Source organism: Musca autumnalis, unplaced genomic scaffold (assembly GCF_047663935.1).
Source record: "Musca autumnalis isolate F117 unplaced genomic scaffold, ASM4766393v1 scaffold_3, whole genome shotgun sequence".
Classification (NCBI taxonomy): Eukaryota; Metazoa; Arthropoda; class Insecta; order Diptera; family Muscidae; genus Musca; species Musca autumnalis.
Genome location: NW_027411866.1, coordinates 58,049,564 through 58,069,506, shown reverse-complemented (window position 1 = coordinate 58,069,506; position 19,943 = coordinate 58,049,564). Strand labels below are relative to the sequence as shown.

Below are 19,943 nucleotides of genomic sequence, written 5' to 3'. Positions count from 1 at the left end.
GGGAATAATTTTGGTATTAGATGAAGGGATAGAACTGCGTCACAGGTGATAAGTGGGGTTGATATGAGGAGAAAATGGAAATTGGAAATTTGGTAATATGGTAACTATTTGTGAGTGATGTTGAGATAATGAGGTCATTTAAAGCTATAAGTACTATAATCGTACGGAAAGTAATAAATGGTAGTAAATTTGGTACAACTTGGATGAAAGTATAAAGCTGGAATTTTGATATTAGGGTCACTGATGGTGCAAAAATCACTACATTTTGTATAGGGTGAAAAGATGGAATTGGGATTCTGAAATTTGGTGTGAGTGTCACTGTTGATGTGTTTGGTATTACTACGAACAAATTTGAATTCGAATCGTCTTACAGAAACCCGACATAAGTGTACGAAAAGTATTATTATAGTACGTTTATATATAACCGGATTTAACAAACCCACTGGGTTTTAAATGTCAATTCCATTACATATACGTCAAACAAATCCTCATAAAGAAGGTTAACCCTTCAAAAGGCTATAATATAAACATGGTCTAATGTACCATTAGTTTTAGGTATGTTAGGAATCGAATTTTGTAATTTGAACTAATTTTTCATATTTTCCTTTATAAATTTTCAAAATATGAACGGGGTAAATAAAAAGTCAGTTTGCATCCCATTTTCTATTAATGTGAACTTTTCGCTAACGAAGTAGCTAGTATATAAATATTTTAGTATACACCCCATATGATTTAACAAACCCACTGGGTTTCAAATGTCAATTCCTTTGCGTATACATCAAATATGTAAATCCTCATTAAGAAGGTTAACCCTGCAAAAGGCTATAATATAAACATGACCTAAGTCGACCGATTTCGCATGGGGTGTGGCAAATGCCAAGTGGAGGCGATGGGAGTAGGTCAGAAGAGCAAAACGCAAATAGGGTTTTGAATTATAAGGTATTTTTTTTGTAAATTACTGTCTGTAGTGGAATTCTGTAACTCCTTTTTTCGAGTTACCGACAAAAATCGGTAAAATTAAAAATTCTTATAATTTCGGTAATTAACGAAATTATTCCGTAAGTTAACATACAAAATGAAGTTGTCGCTAAGTCCTACCGATAGCAATAGTGTTGTCAATACTGAATAATCTTAAACCCATGACCTAATTTGGAAAAGTATTCCCGAGGTGGGCTTCATGACTGAAACCTTAGGTCAAATTTAAGTATATGATCGAATTGGCATTACAAAATACACTAAGAAAATATGCAGCTAACTAGAATTCCACAACACGCTAAAACACTACTTTTTAATGAAAATTAAGCTATTACCCCCTTCCAAAAATTAAGCTATTACCCCCTTCCAGAATTCCACAACACGCTAAAACACTACTTTTTAATGAAAATTAAGCTATTACCCCCTTCCAAAAATCCACCAAAATCCACTATAATATTTTGCTATACGTATTAGTTTCGCGATATTTAGAATATATTTACTTGCACTTCAAATATATGTAGGTTGTACTCACAACAAAAAATAGTAGTCAAATGTTCCGACTTTTGAAGATAATCTTAAGAAGATCGCGTTCGAATGAAACAAAAACTAATATATTTTTAAAAAGGTCCATGTCATAGCTGTCAGAGTTGCCAGATGTTGTACCAAAGTTTTGTGATTCATTTTTTTTTTATTTTTGGCCAATGGGTGCATTGTCGTATTTTTGCGGGCATTGTGTGGTGTAAGATTATTAGTTCGGATCAAAATCAGTATATCTGGCGTAAAATCGATATTTAGTTGCGGAAGAAGCCAGCACACACCTGCGTTTAAATAAATAAACTGTCGCCATCAAAACGCTTCGTAAGAAGTATTATTGTTTGGGCTTGAATGGCAACAAAAGGTAGGTGTGTCTGTTTACTTACTAAATGTTGCTGAAATTTTTTTTCAGCAACTTTTCCTTTATACAACTGTCAAAATCTGCAACATTAGTAATAATTATTACAAATTTTCACGTAAAAAGACCAGAGACTGGCTTTGAGTGTGATTGTGTATGATCGAACACTCATAACAAAAAACTAATTCAACTCAATCAAACCATCGACTATAAACTGTTTATTCGAGTCGATCACACAAACAAAAAATGTTGTGATCGAACTAGAATTGAATGAATTTGGATGTTCACGATCGAGTGGCTCGCTTATTGTTCTGTTTGCGAACTTATATTTGATTGCTTCAAACGGGATGATCATCCAGAATGATTATTGTTTATTTTGATTTTTCGTTGTGAAGTGAGTGATTTGATTGTACTCAAACTCAGAACATTTATTCTTTATTTTTTTTAATGGTATTTTTTTTAAGAAAGTAAAGTTGTAAATTTGTTTTGTATTTTTCTTTTTATTTATTTATATCTATCTCTCGCAGTCTGTTAGGTACAGAACTTGATGGCTTTGGTTCAAACCTACATATATTATTGTTACAGCTATCACCTTGTAGCATTCAATTGCAAATATTTCTTTGTTTTGAACTGTTTAGAATGATCTTTGAAGCAGATGCACATTAGACAATTGTACTTTCGACAATTCGTCGGTGTCATGCTTAAGTGTTCCATACGCCATTTTGGACTTTCTCCTATCTTCTCTAGTTTCCGAGATGTCCACGCATCGACGCGAAAGCTTAAACTTTTTTCAGTTATGAAATTATTATTTTAAAAACTTACAAGCTTACAAACATATTTCAAAAATCAATTTAACAGCCTGTTCATGTATGTCGACCGAAAGGTTTCTTGCGCTTCGGAAGACGAAAAAAATCATTTTCCGTTCATGTAAACACCTTCGAAACGAAAATCTATTCGACCGACAAGCCATACGAAATAACACGTAAACGTACACTTTTCCTGGGTTTATGTATTTCGAAAGGACTGTCTCTTGTAGAAAGAGAATGTCAAAATCACTCACTTGCTTTGTAGCTGTCGAGTAGAACGTAAACTCGCGAATAACACCGAAAATCTTGAAACAAATTTATGCAACACATTCTTGAAACAAAATAAAAATTTTATAGACACGTTTGAATGACCGTTTCATTCATTATTTTGAAGAAATCAATTAAATAAAATAATTCAAAATACCGACACATTTTATTTTTCAAACAAAACAAATCACACATATTCCAATGCTTGTATGTATATGTGGATTTTGTTTTCATTTCTCATTTGGCTCTCATTTATAAACATTGTTGTACAAATGTACATTCAAATTAGTAGTATTTCGCATAGGATACGTAACGGCATTCGCACGATAGTTTGCGAAATACATGAACGCCTTTTTAGACGGAAGCGAGCGGCTGCTTTCCTTTCGTACAAGTTTTCGTGCGACATACATGAACAGGCTGTAATAATATATAATTTTCGATTTAGAAGTATTTAATTTATTGAGGCAAAGATGGAAAAATGTTTTGTCACTTTGTTCCATGTCATTTACAATATTTCACATTTGTGTTATAAGTGTGGATATGGGACAAATCGACAAAAATTCTTTTCTTAAAAATTGTCTATAACTTTTATATTCCAATACATATTCCTCTATATTTTTGCAAATATGTTCTATACACTATTACTAATATTTCAAGTCAAAAATATAAATATTTCCTTTAGTCAGCTCCACGCAGTTGTGACGCAAAACATTAAAATGTGATTATCTCAAAACGGGCAAATGGCGTATGGAACACTTAAGCATGACACCGACGAATTGTCTGTTCGTCGAAGAGAGGGTGCTGAGAGGCAATGTGTTTCTATTTTCCTCGAATCTCTCTCCTATACACTGACAATTGCCGCTAGGAAATTAGGCAATTGTAAATCGGGACAATGATATATTATTTAAGAAAATAACACATTTGGCGATGTAAATAAAAATATTCGGTAAAACAGTTGAAGCAAAGTAATATAATAACGCACCTATCGTTTCAAAATCGATGGTTTTCTGAAATCCTTATTTTCACGACTGAACGTGAGATTTCAATAAAGCAATTGAATTAGTAGGAAGGAATAGGTCGTATGGATTTTGATTTAATGCCAAGTATTTGAATTTCAATGACGAATGAGCGAACGGGTTACATTGGTTTTTAGAAGTACAAAAAAAAAAACAAAACACAAAAAAACAAACTTTAATTTCATATATATGATTTTAAAAATTAATTAATTAAAAATTAATTTCATTAAATTATATGAAACTCATGTCTAAACAGACTCCTAAAAATGCTATTTAAAGTAAATATTTTACATGGTACAATAAGGAAGGTAGAACAGGTTCGAAAAAACGATAGAAATTCAACCCTACACGTATGCCCGCTTCCTGTCAGAATTCTTATACTGGTATATGCAACAGGTTGCCTTTGCTTGTTTGATATTTTTGTCATTTTGTCCAATTCGTTAAAAAAGCGCGAAAATGAATAAAACATAAATATTTGTTTTTATATATATGTACATCGAAACACGTTCAAAAATTTATTTTTAAATTAAGTTTGATAAATATATTCTACAACGGCTCTGTAATTAACGATTTCATTGCAATTTATTTTGAATCTATTTTAAAAACATTTTTAATATTTCATTGCTTGAGTGGAGTATTCCCCCATTGGCTCAACTTCATTTATTACCCTCTATTACAGAGAGTAATGTTTTTTCAAAACGAACTGACAGTGTTGCAAAATTTTACTAATCGCTACCAATATCATGATTTCATCCCGGCGAAGGGAATTAGGTTAGGTTAGGGGATGTGCAGCCACTTACTTGTGACTGCGTCACTCGGAGACCTTCCGGTCCATTGTGATCATCCAGTAGAAAAAAGAACTGCAAGAAAAGAGGAGATGGAAAAAGAGAGGATAGGGGGAAGAAATAAAAAGAGGAAGTTGTTAGAAAAATAAAGAACGAATAAATTACAAGAAAGTTTAAGAGTGGAGAAATAGTTTATTTTTAATGGTAGGCAGAATAGTTGAATTAGTTTACGCTTTCAGGTTGCGCTGTCCCAGCCACTTCAGATTTTTGATGATGTTGTAGATCACAGCAGGTTCCACAGTTGAGTAGAATGTTAGACACGGTGGAAAGTGAACACCTACTAACCTATGCCGTCTACGAGCCAGGGCTGGACAGCGACACAGGATGTGCTCGATCGTCTCTAACTCCTCCTTATCCTCATCTATCCCATTTGATGATATGGTCCCTGATATAGCAGTGTCCAGTAATGACTCCCGTCGTTACTCTAACTTCAGCTTTACTCAGGTTCAACAGAGAATTCGTTCTTTTGACTGACAGAGACGGCCATATGGATCTTGCCACAATGCACCTAGGTTCATTATGCCACAATTCACTGGCTCTTTCGTCAGAGAACGTTTAAATTTTTTGAAAGAAATGACAAATGGGTGGTTTGATAGAGTCAGCGATAGCTAGATCTGTAGACTGCGATCCTCGTCTAGCTACTTCGTCTGCTCTTTCATTACCCATATAGTCGCGGTGTCCTGGTACCCAGCATAGCCGGAAGCAGTTAGTTAGCGTTTCCAAGGCTGATCTGCACTTAAGGACGGAATCGGATTTGATGTTGCAGGATTTGATGGCTTTAAGAGCCGCTTGACTATCCACAAAGATAGTCACCGGTTCAAAGATTTCTGCATCCAAACTTTTTATCAATTCCGCTGCCTTCCAAATCGCGAAGATTTCAGCCTGGAAGACACTACAGGTACTGTCTAGCCTGTAGGTGTACTCAAGAGATAGCCTTTCACAGTAGACGCCAGCCCCGGTACCTTCCTCCATCTTGGAACCATCTGTATAAAAAGCCAGACCGTCCAGAGGGGGGTTACTGCGGTTCCAGTCGTCTCTACTAGGTATAACGACGTCTATCTCAGGACTGGTGATATATAGTCGCTCAGTTTTCCGCGTTGGTTCACATTTATGCCTGATTCGTTCAGGATACATCCATGCCCATAGGCACAACCGCGCCAGAGATCCTGTTCATGCAGCCGTAGGGCACTGCGAGCTGCCTGACACTTAATGCTGAGACTCAGTGGTTTTAAGTTCAGCATTGCGTTCAGAGCAGCCTGTGGTGTGCTCCTGGTGGCTCCAGTCATGAGAATCGAGGCAGCTCTTTGTAACTTGTCAAGCCTACCGGATGTCGATTTTTAGCGCAATGAGTGCCACCAAACAAGAGAACCATAGGATAGGATGGGTCTAACCACGGTGTTATACAACCAGTGTATAATCGATGGGTTTAGACCCCAACTTTTCCCAATAGAATTCTTACATGAATAAAGTGCAATCAATCCTCTCTTCGCCCTTTCCTCAGCATTCCTGTTCTATCGCAATTGACAGTCCAGGATTGTGCCAAGGTACTTTGCCTCGGGCGAGAGCTGAAGCTGCACGCCATCCAGTGTTGGTGGTACAAATACGCCGAGCTTACGCTTTCTCATGAACATTACCAGTTCTGTCTTGGTTTGGTTTACTCCAAGGCCATTGGCCTTAGCCCAGCGCGACAGCGTCGATAATGCTCCTTGCATAAGCTCCGAAATGGTTGACCGAAATTTACCGGAAATCAGTAGTACAACGTCGTCCGCATAGGCAACAACTTTTATACCTTGATTGTCCAGATCAGTCAAAATATTGTTTATAACAAGTAGCCACAGTAACGGTGAGAGCACCCCTCCTTGGGGGGGGGCACCCCAATGCTGTTTATAATTCTGCTTTCTAGCATATTATTTATCCAGCAAGTTAGAGGTTCAGGAGTGTTAACTTTCTTAAGTGGGAGTTTTATGGACTCAAGTTCTACGTTGTTAAAAGCTCCTTCTATGTCCAGAAAGGCACCCAAGGTAAAGTTTGAGTTTTCCATATTCCTCTCAATGAAGCCAACCACCTCATGCAAGGCAGACTCCACAGATTTGCCTTTAATATAGGCGTGTTGTGAGTTGCTTATAGAGGCGGTGTCTACATGGCTCCTTATCTCCAGATCGATCAGCCTTTCGAGAGTCTTAAGGAGAAAGGATGATAAACTGATGGGTCTGTAGTCCTTTGGTGCAGAGTGACTAGGTTTTCCCGCTTTGGGAATGTAAGTAACCTTTACCTCTCACAATCTTGCTTCTTGATACTTCCGATGGATTTAGCGTCCTTGGAAAGTAGCTTTCGAAACCTAGCTGCATCATTGACTCCTTCTACTGACTCACAGAAATTAACTCAGGATTTTTTCTTAGCTCGCTTGATCTCACTCTTGTATTTATTGAAATTCACCTTGTAGGAGTCCCAATCAATGTCGAGTTAAGTCGCATGCGCCCTGTTATACAGTCGCCTGGTGGTTTTTCTAAGCTTGCCAAGTTCCTTGTTCCACCACACAGGCTGAGATTTCTTCCCAGGATAGGTTAGTGGACAGGATTCCTTATGGTAACGGAGAAGAACGTCTGTAAGATTTTTTACGGTCCCATTAAGATCCTCAACTGTTTCTACATTAATATTAAGAGCCAGTTGAGAACTCGTTAGTTCCGTGTACTTATTGCAGTTTGTTCTTCGCGGGTTCCTATAAGGAATTTGGCGACCCCCGCCCAAAAAGACATCAAAGGATATCTTCATATGATCCGAGAAGGAACATTCAATTCCTTAGGACGGAGTCATCTAGATTAGAGAGGGTTAGGTCGATGACCTCCTCCCTCTACCTAATTTTGAAGGTTGGATCATTACCCCTGTTACATATTCGTAAATTATATGATAAAATAAAATCGAATATAGACTCACCCCTTTTGTTGGTGTCCTTGCTGCCCCATTGAAAATGGTGAGCGTTTGCGTCGCATCCCAGGATCACGTTGCAGGTACCCATCATATCACCGAGCAACCGTCGGACCTCCAGGTTTGGTGGGTCTGTGACCTCAAAAGGCATGTATACTGATGACAGCAGCGTGGCCATCCCCGTGCTCCATCCCCCCATGCTCCAGCCTAACCATGCACATGTCACCGTTGCTGTAATTAGATAGAAAGATTAGATTTAAGCTCTTTTTACCTACTATACAAGTCCTCACCTTGTCCCCCTCGGACGTGGCGAAGATGTCGAAATTGGCATTGCTTAGTTTAGAAACCTTATTCTTATAGATATAAGTCTCCTGGACTAAGACAATGTCCACTTCAGAGGTCGTGAGGGACAAGAGTAGTTCAGCGGCGGCGGCTTTGCAATGATGCAGATTAATCTGCAAGATGCGCAGCCTTTGCCGCTTCCCTACCCTTACTGAGTTTCGTGGGGTAGACTCATTCGAAACCGAACCCATCCTGAACCGAAATTCAGTTTTCCCTCACGTTCTCTAAGATATAACTCCCCAGGGGGGTCAACGGCCACTCTTGCAACCAAACCACCATCCTCGTTAAAGGGTGCTAAACTTATTACAGTCCAGCCCGGTGTAGTGAGGTTGGGGTTTTGCAATCTCAGCAGGAGCTCCTTATCCATAGTAGGAGGGGGAATCCATGCTGAAATAATCTTCCTGGACGGAATATCGGATAGGGAGACCGCCCCAAGATCAGCTCCTTCCCGCAGAGCGCCAAAGCCCTCAACTGTCCGAACAAGAAAATCTCGTGACTTCTTGTTCAGTCAGTTAATAACTTTGACACCCTTTCGCAGGAAAGCGCTGCCAAATTGTCGGTCTTCCTGATCTTCCGTTCCAGAAACTATGGCAGACCGAAGACCAGTTTCAAAAAGCAACCAGTGACTGTCGCTGATTCTACCATTTGGGTCAGCTCTGTCGATGATTGCCAAATGAAGGTCTTTATCATCTGCCACTGCAACCGGTTTGCTGTATGGCTTCTTGCGTCCTTGACCGTGCGCCTAATGTTTTTTCAAAACGAACTGACAATAGGTGTACAAGTTCAGTAAGTTCTTGTAATCGGCTAAGGTCTTTAGCATTGTACTCTGGAGTAAACGAACAACATCCAGTAACAATTTGTACAAATTTTCAGTAAACGAACACACATAGTGTTACAAAATTTTACTGATCGCTACCAATATCATGACAACATTACTCTCTGTAATAGAGGGTAATAAATGAAGTTGAGCCAATGGGGGAATACCCCACTCAAGCAATCAAATGAGATTGAATCTTCAACAATAAACAAAACAAACATTTTCAACATTTTTCAGAACAAACACATACACCATGGTAGAACCAACCAGGTAAAGTAAATACTACAACAAATACAACACAACAACCACACAGAAATTTGTTTTTGTTTGTAAACGTTAGTGTCAACGTACATGTAAACAAAATAAGGAAATGCCTATAAATTATTGGAATTTAAAAAACTAATAATTTTTCACATTTGATTGAATATTTTGAAAAACATGAATGAAAACTCGTTAGATTTTCGATCTGAATGTTTCCATATCATTCCACTAAATGCATAATTTCTCACAGAAAGCAGAATTCTTGCAAAAATGTTTGGGGTCGCTTGTAATTCATTGAAAAAAGAGAAGCTGTTTCAATCGGTTGCTTTTGAAAATAAAAAAGCACATGTTTATTAGGGCTTTATTCTTTTCAAGTTTAAAAAAAAATACCACACATATTAACAAATATTGTACCGCCTCTATAAGCGGAGTTTTAGTGTGTGGCATGTCGTTCGGACCTGGAGGAGGTTACATGTCATTTATATGAAGAAGTCTTTATGGGAAATTGTTTTTTTTTCTGATGAATATATTTTTTCTTCAAAAAATTTATATCCCTAATATACATCGAACATAGAAATAAATATATAAAATGTCGTATGGAATTTGACACTAACATCACAGCCCAGTTCAGTCAGCTGGGTATTGCTGCTACCTTTTCTTGTTCTACCATGCATATACATACACAAAATAAAAACTTCACATTGACAAAAGTCGGTCACACTAAAAAAAAAAATTTAAATCAGATGTGAGCTCTGTTATACCTTTCTGTTTATACCATGATATTTTATTAAAATTGAGTTTATGGCAACAAGATTACAAATGGTATTTAAAAGTTTTTTGCAAATTACTGTTCGATAACAATCTGCAAATTTTTTGTTTTCCTCCATTTCAACAAAGAAAAACAAACAAACGAACAGCTATTTACTGAAATTAAAAAAAAAAATCACTGAGTTGAGCGAACACGTGAACAATCATTCAGCCAGAGCAAACACGATTGAAAACGAAATTTTAACCATATTTTTATCGACTCTGGTATTCTGAAACCTTTTTAAAAATTTTACTCATTGTTATTTAAAATTTTGTCGTTAAATTAACAGCAATAAATATTGTGTTGTTAAATTGTCGACGATTTGTTATTTGTATTTGAACAATTTATGTAGGATTTATCTCTTGGAATCAATTTTAGGGAAGAACTTGCTATAGACATAAGATTACTTCGCGACTAGGACAGTCTCTTTTAACGACATATGTGTAATAACTATGAAATCTAAAAGTAAAACATGACCCTTAGACTAGCACTTATAATGACCGCGTTTCGTCGCGTTTTTGACCGTTGTTATAAGCGAATTCGACCGTATGTTCAAAACCAAAAAACGGAAAGTTTATGTTTTTCATGTTAAACGTATTTTTTGAATTGTATTTTATTTATAACTGAAGGTCTTTCAAAATAGATTATTAAATAAAAGAGGATGCATATGGTAAATTTCAAATTTCCTTTACAATTACATAGACAAAAAATTAAAAACTTTTTTGGCGAGCACATTCGCCATTTTTGGTACATGGGTTACGAAAAAAATCGTGGTTTCAAATCTGTTCGCGTTCACAAAATTGGATGCTGCACTCAAAAGTTATATGCGTTTTTACTCTCTTGTAAAGAAAATATATTTAAAAATTCCTATTGTGTTGTAATAAGAACATGTATATATGAATCGTTAGCAGCATTTGATATCTATCCGTAGATGCTAAAATATTTGCAAAATTTATTTTTATTTTCGCGGAAAATCAACAAATATTGAAGAAATCTTGGAATAAATTTTATTTATTCTAAATCAGAGTCCAAAAAATCTCTAAAAAAATAATTTAAAAATACGTACAGAATCTAGGCAACGCGTAGAAAAATGTGAGACCAAAATTATAAAGATCGCGTTTATAACTTGCATATTACAACAACAACAAAGAACGGAAACTTATTGTTGGAAATTATTTCAAAAATATATTTTTGGTTAAATACGAAAAATTTGAAAAATAAATGTTGGGAGTTATTCTATTATTTCGCTAAATTTCCATCCAAATCTTGAAGTATTTTGCTTAAACTTCTACAAGAAAAGTAATTAGTCATCGTGAAAGTATATTTGCTTTCTGTGATAAGCAATATAAATAAGAAGTAGAGAGTAATATTGAAATTACAATTAAAGAAAAAACATAGAAGTTAAAAACCGTATATTTCGCGAATTGGTTTAAATCAGTTGAGGTGCATGTGCTTTTCGGATACAGGGAGTCCATGTCTATCAATATGCATGGATTTTCCCATGTTTCATTCAGCGGCCAAAGTGTGCCACCAATTGCTTCTTACTATTTAAAAAAGCTTCAAGTGGACAAAAATTACGCGATGTGCATATGATTATAAGGTGCATCCGATTTCAATGGCCCCCTATTAAAAATACGTCAATATAAATTATTTTAGACAGATTCGTCAAGAACCGCGGATGTGCCACCGCATTCTATTTTGGGATAAATAGGGATATTACTCCTGAATCTTTGTATTTTGTGACACACCTTTTTGGCAAATATTATAATCGCGTATAAAGTAAAGTTATTAAAAAGTTACTGAATGGGGGGACTGGCGATAAAAATAACAATTCGACAGTCGTTAAAAGTTACTGAATCGCCCTACTGGTGTTGAAATGTTATTTGTGTTATTTTTATAAAAGCAAACATGGCCGAAACATTGTGACATTATTTCTCAAAACTAATTTCAAAGAAAAGTGCAAACATTTTTGTTCTATGCCCTGATTTTTACCTCTATTAAGACAACGCAGTTAAAGACAAGTATTATAAAGGGCAAGCCTGGCTAATACATCATATATCATTAAATTGTTTGCACGTACTCTAGACATAATCGTAAATGATGTTTCATAGTCATTTTTTGGAAAATAACTTCAAAAACTAGAAATTTCTAGCCAAATTGCCTACAAAGGGACATTAATTATATTCATGTTAAAATTACGTCAGGAACATCATTTTTTCTATCGGAACAATGACATAACCACTGAAAACGATAGGGAACAAATTATTTCACCATTCTGATTACCAAAATGACAGAAAAAGCGAAAGATTTGGAAATTATTGATCGATTATTGTGGTGCATCATTTTTAATGCTTACTTCAAAAATGCCCATTTTATGTTTTCCGAAAAATTTTAAAGACAACTTTTCAGCATCCAAATTTGTTTTTTGAAAAATTCGGCCACTACATCTAAATCTGTTCACCACATGGACTGCACAGTTTGGAAGAGAGTTGAATGTCGTAATCGCTTTTAGGAGAAACAAATTCGAGGGGTCACATTTGACACTACGTTCAAGTCGTGAGCGCATGCCACAGCTTTATGCCACAAACTGAGAAGTAGGAACAAGGTCCTCAAGTCCCTAGCCGGCAGCACTTGGGGTGCAGACAAAAAAACCTTGTTGGCCACATATAACGTGATAGGCCGGTCTGTGGGGAGCTATGCGGCTCCAGTTTGGTCCCCGAGATTATGTGAATTGGGAAAAAATGCAAACCTGTCGGAAAGCCGCCCTGAGAACAGCGACAGGGTGCCTCCTCATGTCTTCAGTGGACCATCTACATGGGGAGGCAAATAATCTTCCAGCATACCAACACAATGAGATGCTTTTGTAGCAGTACTTGGTCGGGTGTTACCGTGAGAGCCATCCAAATCACCATCTGCTGGGTAGGCCCGACACACACAGGCACATCAGGAAAGATACCCACGCTTTAGAGGAAGAGGTCCAACGATGCAGGAGAGAACCCTTAGATCAACAGGCATATCAAGCAGGTTTAAATAGCATTCACACGGACACAGTTCCTAAGGCCATAAGTGTGAATAAAGTCCTCGGAGTGCATCCCCCATCTATCGCAGCTGAGGAACGTAAGTTGTCACGACAGCTCAACTACGCTCGGGATATTGCAGTCGTCTAAATTTTTCTTGGGCGATCATGCCGTGCAAGACATCTATCGCAGCTGAGGAGCGTAAGTTGCCACAACAGACGAGAGTAGTTTTGGCTCAACTAAGCTAGGGATATTGCAGTCGTCTAAATTTTTTTTTGGCGGATATCGATCGCGCCGTGCAAGTCATCTACCCAGTAAGCGGCATGGGCCCGCTCGAAACACTGCACCTATTCAACTGCCCCGCCAAACTTCCTCATTTAACTCAATCCCATTCCCGTCACTTTCCTGGAACTGGAGATAGACCCATAGCCATATTGAGCAGAAGAACGAACACACAAACATAATATTATACACTGTTGTAACAACAACAATTTTACATTATACCCTGCATTTACAAATGACAGGACAGTTGAGTTCATGTATTGATTATCAAAAACCCAAAACTTGCCTGTGTGACGTAGGCGTCCAGACAACTGTCGTGATTTCTTTTTGTTTTCCGTTCACATATTTTGTTTTGGTTCGTGTTCTTTTGTTTTCAACACGTTTCAATTATTATCTCACTTATTTTTTTACAAAAATGTCAAAAATTTGTTAACCTCACTGAAAAAATGAAGACAGCGGACAAATTTATGTATGTGTTAGTAAATCAGAGTTGTATTTGAAGACAAACTGTATGGTGTAAACGCCTAGTTAGAAAGGTTAAAGAATTCGGTTCAGTCAAACTTAACACCGATTTTATTTGTTTTCTTTTAAAAGTGGTAGGCTGAGGGTATAAGTATGTCTTTCGGCAAAACCAACTGATAGTTCTGGTTTGCTTCTACTTTTTAATATGAGATAACGCAGAAACAATATGTGTATTAGAGGTATGGTACAAAATATAAGCTCTATTCCTCTACGTGCCTGAGGTTTCCAGTTTTTACCATTTTCTACCAGAAAAGTGTTCCCTTAAGGCCTGGGTACATAAGCTGCTTTGCCTGGTTGCCTTGCTTTCCTGCTTCATTTCTGACATAATAAAAATAAAAGAATAAAGAAGGCCGAGCAAATTTCGAACTGGGTTGCCCTTTTCTTTTTTAATCTTTTATCAGAAGTAAGCAAGGTAAGCAGGCAAGGCAGCTTATGTACGCAGGCCTTTACTTCAAAAAGCATAAAATTTATATGAGAGCAGTTCACCACTGTTACCATTTTTTGCCACTTTTACGATTTTTAAAAGTAAAGGAACAGACCAATAGAAAACATTTTAAAATGTTTTCACATTTTCTACTCAATTTGTGCGGTCGACTCCAAAATCTGATAAAAATGACTCGACTCCGCAGCATTGGCTTTGACAAACTATTGCTTTACAGAACGTTTTATAGACAGATGGGATGAATCCTCTTCCTATTTCGTTTTGATACGTTCAGATCATTTTGTGTGTGTTATATTTTAAAACCTCTTGATTTTATTTCTAATATCACTTTAAATTAATAATGTAGTTGTTGATTTTATACTCTTAAATTACGTTTTGTTATATGTAGCATATATGTTTTGTAAAATTTTATTGGTAAAAAACCTTGAATGGTTTATGATTAAATAGCAAAAATTCGCTAAAGTTAGTATGGAGGGATGACTTAGGGACTAAATTAAGAGATTTTTATTGAACTGGCAGGTATAGCCGGGATGGGTCCGATTCTAGTGTTTCTCTGCAATAACAAAAGTTACATTAGTTAAGGTCATAATTGTATAGAGAATATCTTACAATGGGCGTGTGTAATCATAACCTCCATAGCTGTAGTCATCTCCACTTTGGCCACTGCCTCTGAAAGGCTCGCCATTTAATTCATTATTCAAAAATTGGAATCGGTTTCTCTTGCTATCCAAACCAAATTTGTTATTAAGGCCTCCCACGTTCTTATCAAGGGGCTGTGGTCTGTAAATCGACAAGAATTTTGTAAAACACCTCTTTCATAAGTGCATATATGTACATAGGTGTTGAAACTTACTCTGGAATATCCAAATCAAGTTCGGTTATTGGGTGATAACCGAATTCATCGGCTGTATATCTAGTTTTGTAACGTTTTCCATCAGCACCAGTGAATGAGTATGAACCACTGACCACGAATGTTTTGTCATCTCTCAATTTTCCTACACTGGCTACTTCGATGCCGTTTTGAGTTTTCAATCTAGAAGAAATCACGATTTTAAAATTAATATGTACATATATCTTGAATTCAAAATTTTTGTTTTCCTACTCCAGTTTGAATTTTTTGTTTCCGCTGATATTTTGCAACTTGTCTACTTTAGCTTTCATAACATCGCCACTGTATATTACAGCTGGTTTATCGTCGTCAATATCTTCGGGTAGGGTATAAACATCGCTGGGATCATATTTGAACAGATCGACATTATTGCCAGTCAGATGCTTGACATCGGCAGCTACATACAATACAGCGGACAATAGGATAATCTGTAAATTATAACAAATGAAAGGAAATGTATCAATGACAATCCAATACAATAATAGCGAAATTGTCGTAAACAAGATCGTTTCTAACTAATGGAAATTATATTATATATTATTATCTACTATCGAAAAATTTGAAAAAATCCAACTATGAAAACCTATGCGATCTTCAAACTACATTAAGAAAGTAAAAAATGTGTTTATTTTTAAACAGAAACAAAATTATTAATGAAAAAATGTAAATATTTGTTGAAATCGTTGAATATCGAATGAAATCGTTGGGTAATAATTTCGGAATGACCCGGCGTTTACAAATGCCAGTATTGGCAAGACCATAGCAAAAATACAAACCTTTTTCACATATACATTTATAATTTTTTAAATATGTATAGAGAAAAGTATGAATGTATTGGTGAAAATGGTTTGTAACATTGCTATTGTCTTGCCAATGCTGTCTGAGCGTAAACACCTAGTGAAGTGGTGCTAGAAGAATGTACGAAATGATTTGTTTTTGTAAAATCTGACATTGTTGTAACAAATTGCAAATGCATCTACCTTAGTAAATGTAGTAAATGTACGGTTGGTGGCGCGAATAGGTTTTCAAAGTGCGATTTTTTCATTCACGAGCAAATACTCGATCGAATGTCATAATTAGGCCTCAGGTCTGTGTCTTTTTACTTTTTCAGTAACGCGATAATATCGATTTTTTTAAAATTCCATATCGACAGATAGTTTTGTATATCGATATTATCGGATTTTTTCTTCTTTATATGGACATTTCCGCCATTTTTATTTCCAAATTAATAGTGATGACAAATTAACGATAATATCGATAGCAATCGAGTTTTTAAAATGAAATATCGAAAATATATAATGTTGGGAATATAGACAGTTTGCCAGATCTACTACGTGGGCGTTCATTTTTGTCACTCCACAAACTGTTTTGTGGTTGTTGAATAGTTTGACAGTAATCGATATTTCCGATTTTAAGATTTACTCAGTAAATTCTTTTCCGTGAGTAAAAAAGATTTTACAATTTTTCACGGAAAATACAGAATTTAGTAAACTTTAGCAAGAAACAAAACGTTGGCGCCAATATATGAAAGAAATGCTAAATCCAAAACAGTGAAAAAGTTTATCAATTTTAAGTGAAATTAATTAACAGTAATTAATAGATAATTAATTAATAGTAATTAGTAAATTATTGAAAAACAACTGAACGAACTTGCTAAATTTTGCTGGGTTTACATTTACGAAATCCACTTGATTTCAACTGTCAATTCCTTTGCGTATACGTCAAATGAAAACTCATCAGAAATTTATTGGATTAGATTTGACGTTTAAGCAATGGAATTGACAATTGAAATCGAGAGGATTTCGTAAATGTAAACTTACTATTACATCAGTTGCTCGAAATCAGTCTAAACGTCAAAATTCGTTCATAATAAAGCATTGCTCGTTTACGTTTTGTATTTGCGTTTATCCAGAATAATGCATTTTGACAACTAGAACGATAATCAGCTGTTTTTGGTGTGGTACCTGTATTATTGTGCCATGACATTGACCAACAATAATTACGGTCATCGAGGTGTATTTCGTTAATTTCAAAGCTTAAATGAATAATTAGGTTTCTCATCATCAAATGGTACTTAGCATATTGTATTTCAAGCTATAAATCTAGAGTTCCTAAAAGTTCGTTGACAGTCATTCTAAATAGTGTATACTTCCCTTTACCCATGTATATGTTGGTAATTGTACCTTTAATATAGAGGTTATTCTGAATGTAAATTCCCCGTGTGTTTACTTACTCTCTCATTAAGTTGAACCGGCGAGAGACAAAACTCACGGGGAACTTACATTCAGAATTACCTCCATATTAAATGTACATTTACTATTTGGAGTTTGTTGTTTAGGATGATATTAGGTCTGTTTAATAAACTTTCACAAACGATAACAAACTTGTTCAATAAAAGAGAACTGAGAGGTATTGCAAGTATGTACTTGCAAATATTTTTTACTTTCGAAGTTATCGAACAGACCTATTGTGTTGAATTCTAAAATCCGGTTTGGGCCCAATGTTATTTTGGTGCAGGAACTGTGCTTTCTGGCTTCAAAGGAGATAACAAAAAACAGGCACTTTATAACTGTTTCTCTTTCGAGTTGAACTAATGCACCGTTGGGCAGAAATGCTCGGCCTCATACACAAAAGTGTAAAAAATACATGAGTCTCTCGCAATTTGCCCACCATTGAACTAATGTGACCTAAGGAGTGCATCATAAATTTGACAACTAGCAAAGTTGTGATGCTTTTATATATACAGAAAGACACTTTTGTTAAAATAGCAAAAGAACAGGGCTTAAAACACGCGGTATTCATGCATACATACATACATTATGAAAAGCTCACACTAGCACACTAATAAAAATCTATATTAATACCAGTAAATTAGTCTTAATTAAATCAGTTTTGTTTCTTCTTAAGTCATCTTCAAGATAATAATAATACAGAAACACTTTATTGATTAGTAGCGATTGTACAAATACGAGTTTTGAATGCGGTATATAAATTTCGTTAATTATACAAATGTTCTAATTTTATTCTGGGGCTCAACTTCACTTCATATGTGAATGGAAAAATACTTAGTAGTGCAAGAATATTTTTATTGTTTCTCTACTCATGCACCCCCAATGAATGACATTTTATTATTACAACTTATCGATCGTAGTAAAAATAAAATAAATGTTTAATGAAAATGTTATATATTTGAATTCACAATTAATAAACGTTATTTTTGAAAGTTTGTATGAATTTGTAAAGGGCCAATGACTTCTTCTGTATGAAGATATCACACATTCTGCCCAAGTCGTAAATATCCGAATTTATTTAAATAGTTAAGTTATGCAAAACTTCGATCATTTTGTACAAAACTACAAAAGATTAAAAAACGGTGAAATCGTTTGAATAGTAACATTTACATATGTATAATTTAAATTTCAGCCATATAAACATCAATACGATAAATTCAGATTGACATTTTGCGTAGGGTTGATTTAAGAAAGATGACAAATAAATGTTCCTGGAAACTTTTTGCATAAATCTACATAATATTGGACAGTGATTTAGTAAATTTGAACGATTCCATTAATTTCAATTGAAATTGATCTATGTTGAATCTGAATCTTAAAGTTAACATTTGATTGGAAAGTTTCCAGTTTAGAATTTTTGAGCACACCAGAATTTACGGTTGAGAAAGCTATATTTCAATATTGAATCTGTAATATTAAAAAACACATAATCTTTATTTGAAAAATACAATCTATTTTAACATATATGAACATGTTTAAGTCTGAAATTTGTTTCAGGACGAACATATGTATTATTTTATTGCTTCCTTCTTTGCACTGTAATTATTGATTTGTGCCATTTTCGGATTAAAATTGTACTTTCAAATTTCAAGAGTTCACATATTTAGGAATTGTTTTTATTCGATTTTGAAATCGTTCACAATTTCTAAAATCCATTTTGAAGTATGATTAAATAAATTCTCAATTTTTGCACTTTTAATAGCTTCTCGATGTGTACATCATGAAATGTTTTATCCATATTTCGTTGAATATCTATATCAACACATGTAGGTAAAATTAAAGCAAATGATTTTTCACTTTCACTTTGATATTATCATTGTTTCTCTGAATAATATTCAATGCTGTTTTCTGCGTGATAGGCATATTTCGTTTTTGTTCACAATCATTTTTTCATTATTATCTGGTAAATTATTTTGAAAACAATAAATCCACATTTTTCATATATAATGTTTATGTTTTTTAATAGTTCACTAAATTTCAATTTAAATTTTTAATCATTATTCTATTTTCTTTTTTCAGAAACAAATATATTGTTGAATACACAGACGCTTGATGTAATCGGCTACATTTTCAATTTAATTTACAAAATCAAAAAAAACTTACTAATCGTGTCATTTTTAGGTTTCGTTCCGACTTATTTAGATGACACGTATTAATCGTTCGAATTCTTAGTCGCAAATACGAACAAAGCCGCTTCTCGTTTCCTTATATATTGTCATTTGCATACGAAATGTTTCCAATGCCAAAATCATATCGAAACAAGATTTTTTTCGAAATCATGAGAAAATACATTATCATCATTTATCGTTATGAGCAATTTTAATCATTAGAGCTTCGGCTAATTTTGATTGTGTGCTCCGAACATAATCTCTTCTCTCACAAAGACAAAATCATAGACCAAAAACTGCTTTTAACTGTATTATTACAGACAACACAAAGGCAACATTTAAACAATATTCTAATACCGTGCGAGGTTGATCTGGTAATTAGGTTGATCTAGTATTTAACCAGTTCTTCATGTAATAATGACATATTTGAAATGCTTA

General features: G+C 35.1%; 1 protein-coding gene across 1 annotated transcript; it reads right to left on the bottom strand.

Moving 5' to 3' along the window:
• Nucleotides 1-14,495: 14,495 nt before the first annotated feature.
• Nucleotides 14,496-19,573, bottom strand: Cpr11A (Cuticular protein 11A). Its single transcript, XM_073974369.1, has 5 exons — nucleotides 19,501-19,573; nucleotides 15,320-15,534; nucleotides 15,071-15,250; nucleotides 14,827-14,997; nucleotides 14,496-14,770 (listed from the first exon to the last, which is right to left on the bottom strand). The coding sequence occupies exons 1-5, from the start codon at nucleotides 19,510-19,512 to the stop codon at nucleotides 14,722-14,724; spliced, it is 627 nt and encodes a 208-aa protein (XP_073830470.1). The 5' UTR covers nucleotides 19,513-19,573; the 3' UTR covers nucleotides 14,496-14,721.
• Nucleotides 19,574-19,943: the final 370 nt, after the last annotated feature.